Source organism: Chamaea fasciata, unplaced genomic scaffold (assembly GCF_029207755.1).
Source record: "Chamaea fasciata isolate MVZ Bird 193981 ecotype frontalis unplaced genomic scaffold, bChaFas1.0.hap1 SCAF_10, whole genome shotgun sequence".
Lineage (NCBI taxonomy): Eukaryota > Metazoa > Chordata > Aves > Passeriformes > Sylviidae > Chamaea > Chamaea fasciata.
In genome coordinates, this window is record NW_027094095.1 from 13694655 (window position 1) to 13705263 (window position 10609).

Here is a 10609-nt window from a genome sequence, read left to right on the forward strand (position 1 = left end):
CCTGGGAGAATCCTGTGACTATTCTCCACCTGGGAATGGACTGTTAATGCCTACTCTTCAATCAGTTTTTAGTCCACCTCAGTAGCTGTTAATCATCTCTCCAGGTACTAATTTTGGCGTGAGACCGTTAAGAATACTACACTGATTGATTCTGTGTGCTCACCAACACCAGTGCTCACCTTTGGAAGGGTGGCAATGCAGGATTTTCCCATGAATTGAGACAGGCTGAGGTTTTTGAAGAGATGTAAAATGTTCAGATTGAGAACCAGCTTCTTCAAATAAGTACTGTCTTTAAAGGATTGTATCTATTGTGTTTGAAAGATTTCATTCGGAAAGTATATTGTTATAATAGGCCAGTTCTAAAATTAACTAAAATTGCAGAAGCATACTGAGCTTCCTCTTAAAAAAAAAAAAAAAAAAAAAAAAAAAAAAACAAACAGAAAAAAATCTGTTAAAAAGTGAGTATCCAGCAGAGGAATTTCTACAGTTTATGGACTGTATTTCAGACAGAAGTGATTGCTACTGGTTTAAAACCTTGCTTCAAATGAAAGTTTTGTAAATGGGTTAGACCCAGAAGACTGGTAAGGCACAGAGAAAAGAGTCAGACTGTGTAGTTGGCGTATTTCTGGAGCATGATAGGGTTTGGCTTTTTTTTTTTTTTTTTTCCCTTCTTCATTTAACAAGTTGAAAATCTGCTGAATAATTCATGAAGAGTGGAAGGGCTGAATCTTCCTGGAATGATATACAGTGTACGTACTGTGGCACAGGAGAAACTGCGAAGCTTTGTATCAGTTGCTGCCGTTTCTGCTGCCGATTGCAAGGTGCTGCTGCTTTTGCTGTTTTCACAGCTACAGAAACCTCGATCGTGCTCTGGTCTGCCAACAGCCATTTGCCTCCCTATGGACCCACCTTCATCAGCCACAATCTGTGGACTCTTGCTGCCTACCTGCCTTGGACACTGCTGGTTTTTGGATCGTTACTGCAAACAGCATTTTCTGCACCTTACAGCTTGTATGACTGAAACCTGCCTTAGAGTCCCTCAGCTGCACAGCCTCCCGTGTGCTTGGTGAGGACTCCTGCAGCAGAACTTCTGACCCAGACAAGGATGGGATTTACAGGGCAAAGTCAAAACTGAGCTGCATTCAGCGAGATGCCCAACGCCTCTTCCTGGAGTGCTAGCTCGCCTCTGCTGCTGCTCTGGGAGGACTCCTCCGGGACCCGCATTTTTCTGTCTCTGCTCTATGCAGTCTTAGCTATCTCAGGGACTTTATCCAATGTGATGGTCATATATTTAGTCTTCTCCTTCAAGAAGCTGCAGACAACCAGCAATGCCTTCATCGTGAACGGCTGTGCGGCAGACCTGAGCGTGTGCGCCCTGTGGATGCCCCAGGAGGCTGTGCTGGGGCTGCTGCCCCCCAATTCCTCCTCCCTTCGCTCGGCGGAGTACCGCCTGCTCCGAGGGGGGCTCCTGGGCCTCGGCCTCACCGTCTCCCTGGCCTCGCACCTGCTGGTGGCTTTCAACAGGTACGTGCTCATCACCAAGCTGCCCAGCGTGTACCAGGCCCTCTACCAGCGGAGACACACGGGCTGCATGATCGGGCTCTCCTGGGCCCTCGCCCTGCTCCCGGTCCCGCTGCTGCCCGGGCTCTGGACCCTGGGCTCTGCCCAGTCGGACGGCAGCTCTCGCTACACCGCCCTGCTCCTCGCCCTGGCCGTGCTGGGCCAGACCGCGCTGCTGCTCCACTGCTACCTCGGCATCGTGCGGCGGGTGCGGGGCAGCGCCAAGCGGGTCAGCGTCCTCAACTTCCACCTGCTGCACCAGCTGCCCTTCCCCGCCGCGCCGCCGCCGCCTCGCCGCGCCCAGCGCCGCCTCAGCAGCGTCTCGGTCCTGCTGCTCTGCTGCGTGTTCCTGCTGGGCACCCAGCCCCTGGTCTGGGTGAGCCTCCTGGGCTTCTTCCTGCGCCCCGCGCCGCCGGCGCTGCAGGCCGCCAGCTGGCTGCTGCTCTGCTCGCTCTCGGCCCTCAACCCGCTGCTCTACACGTGGCGCAGCGAGGAGTTCCGCCGGGCGGCCCGCTCCGTCCTGCCCCGCGGCGACGGCCCGGCCGCCGCCCCACGCCCCGCCGCCGCCGCCGCGGGCCCCGCCGGCGCCCCGCCCTGCCCGCAGCTGCCGCGGCGCCGGGGCACGGGGAGCGGCGCCAGCCCCGCGCCCGCGCCGCGCTGAGGGGCCGGGGCAGCGCGGGAACGGGCGCGGCCCCTCAGGCCGCTCCGCCGCCCCCGCCGGCCGCCACCGCCCGTCGGGCAGCCGAGCCGCCCCGGCCCCCGCCCCGGTAGCGCTTCTTCCTCTACAAATTCTCCTCTTGCTCCTTTCTGACCCCGCGCGCTTCTTGCCCGCTCCCTTTTCCACCGCACGGCCAGGCGGCGGCGGGTGCTCTCCCGAGGGACCGGGATGGACGCTGGGGCGGGATCCCCCGCCCGCCCGCTCAGCCCCGCTCCCCGCACGGCTGCTGTCCGCCCCCGAGTGCCGGCCAGGACTCCAGCCAAAGCGGTGGATTTAGGAAGCTGGGATAACCGGTAAATATGGCAACGCACGTAACTTGTTATGCTCTAAAGATTTCAGTATGAGACAGGCACCTAGACAGCTCTTTCTGAGACATATGCAAGTTTGTTTTTATAAAATCGATGTAATTCTTTCCGCATTTAAAGTAGTTCTTTGAAGTGAGCTCCCTGAACACAAGGTTCGTTTGTGGAGAACTGGCAGGTGTCTCACTCCACACACACGCACATAGACACCGGGAGCTGCTTCCTCTCCCCCGGTACACCTGATCTCTGTGCTCCATGCAAGACCCTCCTTCAGCTTTCTCTGGCAAACTTCAGGATGACGCTGTCTGTGGAAACTGTTAAAAAAAAAAAAAAACATATGCACCTTTGTGGTGGTCTGGTTTGGATATTTTGTTTTGAATGCTCTTTAAGGCCTGTTTTAACAAAGGCCTCTGCCCACGGGCACTCGATAAAATACAATGCAATATGAAGACTGGTGTTGTCCATCTAACCTTGTCACCTGTTCAGTTACCAGTTTGTTGTGTTTCTCTTAAATATATTATCGCAGAAGTATGATTTCTCAGCCTCTACCAGATACAAAATAACAGATTCTGAGTGGCATTTGGAAAGGAGACAGCTCCTCGCACCAAAACTGCGGCGGTGAGTGCAGCAGGCCCATTCCTCCCAGGAATGGCCTTAAAATCCTTGTATTTCCTTCTCTGTTGCTTGCCTTCCTCCTTCCTCTTTTCCAACACAGTTGCTGTTGTTCTCATGGTGATGATACTTAGTGCTGTGTTTGCCTTTTGGCACAAACGTCTGGAAGAAGGGAGTTGTTTTCTGAATCCGTGGGCATCCACAAGCAGTATCACCTAAATTGTGCTGTCTCGAGAAGAATGGACTCATGTGAACATAGGAAACTTTGTCTCAACAAGAGTTTGTTGCATTGCGTGACAAAAACTTAGAGCTCTCATGAGGAGATTTTAATGATTTTAATAACAAGGAAAAGACACACACAATAGGTAATCACATAAAAGGCCCTTCAGCCATATTTTATAATGCCCCCCACACTTTGCTCGCTTTACCTGATGGAGTTTGAGTTTCCACAGAAAATGCTTTAAAAGAAAGAGAATAATTTAATATTTTTACCAAGACTGAGACCTGTTAGGTATCTGTGATACAAAGATGTATCTAAAAGCCCCATACCAATATTTTGTTTCCCTGCATAAAAAAAATCTATCATCACAGATGAGATACTTACTAAGGTCAGGATTCAAAAACACAAAGATTGAAGGCCTCAAAACAATTATTTTTTTTTAATTGACATCCTGAAAATGTATGAACATCTTGAAAACAGCTTTAGCCACTTGCAAGGACCTGTGGAAAAGTAAAATAAAATTCCTGGAGTCTGAGGAACTAAGTCTGAAAAAGCTTCTTCCTTCATCTTGGAGACAGTGTTCCTCTGCGTGATGGCATCAGAAGGATGGGGAGGGCCAGCAAGGAAACATCGAACATATAAGATACGTAAGATTTATTTTATTAACACTGTGCACATATCTCAGAGAGTGAAGGAGCCACTATATCCTTGTTGTAGTATCTCATCCTAATCACAGTGGCTGTGCTTTAGCTGTCTTTGTGTAGCAAGTGGAGAAGGAAAACTGCTTTGAACTCACCTATCCCAGTACTGGAAAATATTCTGGTTCATTTCTGAAATAAAGTTCAACCAAAGGCCACCCGAGGGTAATACCCTGTTCAACTACAAAATAATCCTTAGGCCGGAACCCACAGAAGAATGCATATTACCATCCCACCATGTCTAAAGGAACTCAAGACACTTGGTAAAGCTCAATACTGGGCCCACAAGCAAAAAAAAAAAAAAAAAAAAGGGAAGAAAAAAAAAAATTCAAACTCTGAAGTAAAAAAAATTAAATAATGCCCCTCCCCTGTTTTTGGCTATGGAACACATTAGTCTGGAATTAAAGCAATAACATGTTTCAGAATTCAATGTCCAAACCATCAGATAACTGGAACTTCTGGTCTTCTTCCCTTGTAAAATAGCATGCAAGTTAGATCTGAAATGCCTGTATTTTATATAGACCACATTTTAAATGCAAACATGTATAAAATGCTATGATGTACAAAACTCCAGACAGCTATCCTTATGCTATGCATCAATTCCAGAAAACAACTGGAAATCCCTTGGAAAGTTTGATGTAATTACATCTGACTGTAAATCTTTGACTGTTTTAATATACTCAGGTGACCTAAAGAACATTACGCAGAAAAAAAATGAATTTTAAGTAATTAAGAAAGAGTATTTATCTCAAGATCAGTTTCTCTGTGAAATTACTGCTCTGAAAAGTCCTGTATGCCTTGTTCTACAGCCATAATCTTCGCATTTCCACTTTGTAAATACTCCGTGGTAAATTGCAATGGAAGCTCAGCTTGGCTCAAGTTCTCCTGGCTCTGTGGTACTGCTTCTTGGTTAAGGAAATGGATTTCATTCTCAGTTTTTGTCGTTCTATGCTTTAATTTACAGATGATTTATATGTGTCCTCTGGTAGCTCAATGGTGACTTTTCTTCGATGTGCATTTCTGTCATGCTCAAACAACTAATTTACGGATACAAGGGATATGTTGCCAATTGTCCTTTAAAATGTCTCAACCAAACACTCTCTCAAGAGGTGTAAATGAAGAAGATGGAAAATCCTGTAAGCAATTCAAATGAGGTTTCCTTGAACTGAGTTGCTCCTTTTCTCTGGTGGTGTGCCAAGCAAGTTGTCTGAGCATGGCCTGGAGCTGCCCTTCCTAGGTTGGCTGGCATTGACATGTATTAGTGGCTTCACTGCTCTAGATGGGAGGTGAGAGCTCATTAAAGCATTGAATTTTTGATGCAGTAGTGATACAGTAGCGCAGATCAGCCACCTTGTTTGTGTGCAACAATTGCCTATTCCTTTGCTTTTTTTTCTCTGAGCTTCTGGAAACAAGAGCAGGCAGGAGTTAGTAATAGTCTGGATGAATTGTGGCCAGTTGCACTGATGTGCTTGAAAAGTGCCATTTGGTGTATTATGGCCCAAATAAATCTGCCACTCACTTTGTGGATTGCCCATGGAGAAATAAATGTGGGACCTGCTTTTTGAAAGTAAAATTGTGATGCCTCAAAATAACACCCTGAGGCATGGGTTAGTTGTGAAAATTGCTTGTAGAGGCTGTTCCTGAAGTTAGAGTTTGGATTCAATCTTTTGAAGTCACCCTTAATTCAAAATAGTTATAAAAAGCTGTAGAGCTGCTTTGTGGAATTAGGTAGCTACAACAATATGAGTCTCCACCAAAACTGGGCAATCACTGCCCTCGAAAAAGGTGTGTAAAAAAGTACAGGCAGGAAGGTGAAGCTGGGAAATTATGACAAGGGGAGATGAAGAAGGCAGGACAGGGGCACTAGCAGTTTGATCCTGAGAAACAACACAGAGAAAAATCTGAAAGTCAAAAGAGGCCTGGGATTATGATGAAATTAACTATCTCAAACTCTTTGATTCTTTGTATGTGAGGCAATAGAATTCTATGTTTTTTCTTAATAAATAAAAACATGCACTTGTATTCTCAATTTCTTCCTTTAACAAAGCATTTCATACGCCAGTAAATTTTCTTTAAACTCTAAAATCAAAAAAGGTCTGAGTTGCATTAGCAGTCTTGTGGAGACTGCATTCAACAGCAGTGCTGGACTGACAAGCAGAGATAACATCTTAGCTAACCTCCAGATTCAGTCAGCCATAAGCACACTGTGAACCTTTTTTCTAACTACCAAGTTGATGCTATTTTTAAAAAAACCCACATACAGATTATTTTCAAATGAAGACATTTAAGTGTAGCATTTCATTAAAGAAAAAAAGTGACAACATATACTTTAGCTTTCTATTTCATCTTAAATCACATAACTAGATTATTGCAATATTCTTTAAATTCAGAAGTCCCTTTCTCAAATGGCAGCGAAAATAGCTTTTCTCGTGACTGTTTAACTTCTAAGAAAGCTACTTTTTTTTGCTCTTTTATGTCAATCCTTCCCATGCACTGTCATCATTTTACCAGGGTGATAGTCTATTTTCTTTCCTTCTCTTTCCCTTTCTTCAGTACCTTCTGTCATTTTCTTCACTAAGGGAAAAGTTCTTGATTCTGCTGATCAGGGCACAACTGCTTGTGCAGGGTAAGTTTTGAGAGACAATTGTAAACTAAGACTAAAGAAGTGATGGACAAATCCCACACACTTAAATTTCTGTTTAAAGAGTGAGTAGGTATTGAACTTGGGCTTTTACTGTGCAGAGCAGTGGACAAATTTTTTGTCTATATTTACAGATATTTGCATTTGAGTAAGGCTGTGTAAAAAAGGGGTAATATGAAAAAAAATCCCAAAATAGTTCGAAGGCTGGAGAAAAAACTCCAGCTCTTTTTGGCTGGAGAGTTCAATCATAGTAGCTTAACAAAAGTGACACCATTGCAGAATAAGGACATTTATGCAGATGTTCAAACCAATCTCTTACCATACATGGTGATCTAATGATCTCTTCTGGTGTGGAAAACATGACCTTGCAGGCAAATAGCTCTGCTTGAAGAGCATGGGCCACCTTGTCTGTTTCTTGTCAAGGAGTTCAATAAGGTAAAGGGTCCCTGCAGCCTTCCCTCCACTGAGTCTGGAAGGATATTCATGAAAATAAAGAACTGGAAACAATCCCGAGAAAAAAGCACTTGTGGCTGCTTTCTTGCCTGAGGCATTGGATTTCTGAAGAGGCACACTAACCACTCCAGGAAGGTTCACTGTTTGGTGTTCAGGGAAAACTGTAGGATGTCTAACCTGCAACCCCAGACATCAGGCTTGTCATCAGTTTAGAGCCAAGCTTTTGCAATTGTTCAGGAGAAAAGCAAACTGCCAGTTGGAAGGGGAGCTCAAGCCAATCAAGGGAGCTGTGTAGCACCTTAGACTTCACCATGCTGAACTTATCCTCTTGTAAGACAATGGTTGAAATAATGAATAATAAAAATGTGCCTCTGCCAAAATTTTTCAGCATTCTTTAAATGTCTCTTTTTTCTGTGCTTCCATGAGATTCACTCCTGCTTCCAAAGTTTTCCTGCTGCTCTAGAATTGACAGCTGATGAAAAACATAATTAGTATTAATTACTAGAGAAACACAAAGGAAGGAATAATAAATCTCATCCTTGCTGGACAGAAGCAGCTCTGGTGGTTCAAGAGCCAAGGCACACAGAACAAGAACAGAGCTGCTGTTATTGAAAAGCGTCACTTAAGACCAAAGATGCCTTGCGTTTAGGCTGTCTTCACCTGCTGTGTGACAGTCTCAGGGCACAATTAAAAGCACAGCTATGCCTCAGGTGAGAGCCGCATCCCTCCTGATCTGTTCTGAAGCTGATGATGCGATGGAGGTGTAATGTCAGTCGCAAAGCAACAAAGTGAGCATTAGCAGCAGAGGAAAACTGTAAAAGGGAAAGCTCGAGAGGCAAAGATGATGAATTGAAAAATAGTCAGTTTTATAAAACATTGTGCAAACTTTGCTTCATGTGCGTTCCATATCCTCTATGTTTTCTTCTGACCCCTTTTTCTGCCTTGTCTCTGTGTAGCACAGTGCTGAGATAGCCGGTTTCTTCTCAGCCTGGAACCTCTGCCACTGAGTCTGATGTAATTTCATTAAACACTGTTCCTGTGGTTCTTTGTAAACTTTGCATCTTCCTTTCTAAGGTTCAGTGAGATGGCTGTAGCAGTGTTGTCACTGTGGAGACAGGAGCACCAAGGTTTGAACTGAGTTAGTAACCAGAAATATTGTGAAGATATGTGAGTAGTGCTTCTTCATATCTATGTTTGAGTATTACTCCTCTGTCTTCTGTTGCATGTCACCCATGGCCATCTACACATACTGGAATAGCTTCATTTCAGGAGTGTCCTTATCCATAAAAAGATCTCTTTCAATTAATCCTGTTTTATAAAGGTAGTGATAAAATCCTGCAGGATTTGAAATGTTCAGCCATATTAGCTCCTCCAGTGAGCATAATTGTCTCTCTTTCATCCAACAGAGCATCTCCCCTTACTCTAGATTAGTTTTTCTCAGTTTGTGGCACTATTTCTCTTGGAAAGATTAAATGAAAGAGTTGGTACGTTGCAACATGGGAAAAAAAATAAATAGCCAGCCTCACAGCCTTACTACTGCTTCTATTTGATTCAAACAAAGACATTTTTATACCTTTCACTGTGGCTACTAGCTTTTTTTTTTTGTATGCTAATTAAATTAAGGCAGTAGAACTCTATTGTGTTAAAAATAGAAATAAATAAAAACACAAAAACTATTCATTGTATATAAAGAGTAAATATAAGCTCTCTGAATTTCACAGCAGATATCTTGCTTGGCTCTTTGTTGTTTAATGTAACTGTTACGTACATATGAACAGGATTAAGTCACATGCAGATTTAACAAAGGATGGCTCTGAGCTGAATTAAAGGCATGAATTAATTTTCTTTTATCTCATGCATCATTAAATATTGCTGTCTACTGATTATCTATATAATACCTGTCACCTGGTAGCAACCACGGTCGTTATGGTAATGTCAAGATTATAATTATAGTCCCTTCTGCAATGTAGTCATACTATGCTAAAAAAATCCTTGAGATGATAGTGTCCCATGCTTGGTATCAGCCCAAACACAAACACATTTTGAGACTGTTGAGGGGAACATATTTTGTTACTAAGTTATTGACATTCAAGAATTATATACTTACATGTACATACATGTCTATGTAATTACAAAATATGTAGTAATTTTGGACTGTGGCTTTATTTCATTTGAGATAGACAACACTTGTCAGAACTTCATATCCGTTGATGAGCATCTCTTTGGCTGAATTTGGGAATCTAGGAATATTTTAAAAATAGAGAAATGTTATTTGTTTGGCAGGATGTGTCAGAGCAGTAGATGAGCCCGTACCCTTTCACAGTAGAGCGTGTGATGTCCCAGGTGTTCTAGCTGCTCTTCCCAAGGTCTCTGCCCTGTCAGAAGCTGGTGAGCCCTAATGCCCAGAAGCTGATCTGGAGATCAGAACTCCTAGGAGACACATGTTTAGAAAACTGCTCAAGGTTGTGGGTGAAAGAGAGTGTGGCATCCCAGAGGATAAAATAGGTCTGATTTCTGTAGAATGTATGGCAGAACTCTGAGGAAAAAAATTAAGTCATTATCTGGTAACTTCTCCAGATTTTATTAATGTAGTTGGCCTATTTTCTTTTAGATTTCAGAGAAGATTTTCATTTCATTATAAAGAAAAAATATTGTCTCATAAGTATACAAATACAGAAACAACCTCTTCCCAAATGTAGGAAAGGTTCTCGGAAAAGCGTATTGAGGAATCCGTGTGAACAGAACTTGTGGAGCAAGTAATTCAGAATAAAACCCCACTACATGTAAAACTAATTGTAAACATTATCTCATTTAGTAACATCTAACACTATAAATATTATGTTAACCTAATGAATAAAGCAGCTGATTATATATTATTCTTATCTGTAATCTGAAAGTTATTGTGATCAACTTCATCAGGGTAGAATGGCCCATACAAATTTATATCTGTAAATGAGATACCTATAGAGATGCTGAAGTGTTCTTTTGTTTCTTATTCTCACCTCAAGGAATGTTCCAAGTCTCTTCAAATTCTGCTCCTTTGAAAGCAGAGATTTTTCTGTAAGAGACAAATGCCTTCAGCAATGTGTGAGGATTTAGCCATGTTGTCCTTGCTGTCCTGTGAAGTGTGTATTAGTATTGGTACGGTGCCAGAGCTTTTCCAAAGGCATTGGTAGCTTGCCTAGAGCATCAGTAAGGATCTTGATTTTCCCATTTTGAAGGGAAGCACTAAGACCTGTTCCAAAGGAAAATACATGTTTTTGTCGCACATTTGGATTATCAAAGAGGGGTTTATTGTCAGGCTCTCCAGATTCAACTGCATGTCTAGATGAATAGTCAGTTAATGTGACAATTCTATTAATGATTGTTCCCTGGCCATTCTTTTGCTGCATCACTCAACTGTTT

General features: G+C 43.3%; 1 protein-coding gene across 1 annotated transcript; it reads left to right on the top strand.

Moving 5' to 3' along the window:
* The first annotated feature begins 465 nt into the window (after window positions 1–465).
* On the top strand, window positions 466–2221 carry GPR88 (G protein-coupled receptor 88). The gene has a single exon (XM_066193107.1). The coding sequence runs from the start codon at window positions 1151–1153 to the stop codon at window positions 2219–2221; it is 1071 nt and encodes a 356-aa protein (XP_066049204.1). The 5' UTR covers window positions 466–1150.
* The last annotated feature ends 8388 nt before the right edge of the window (window positions 2222–10609 follow it).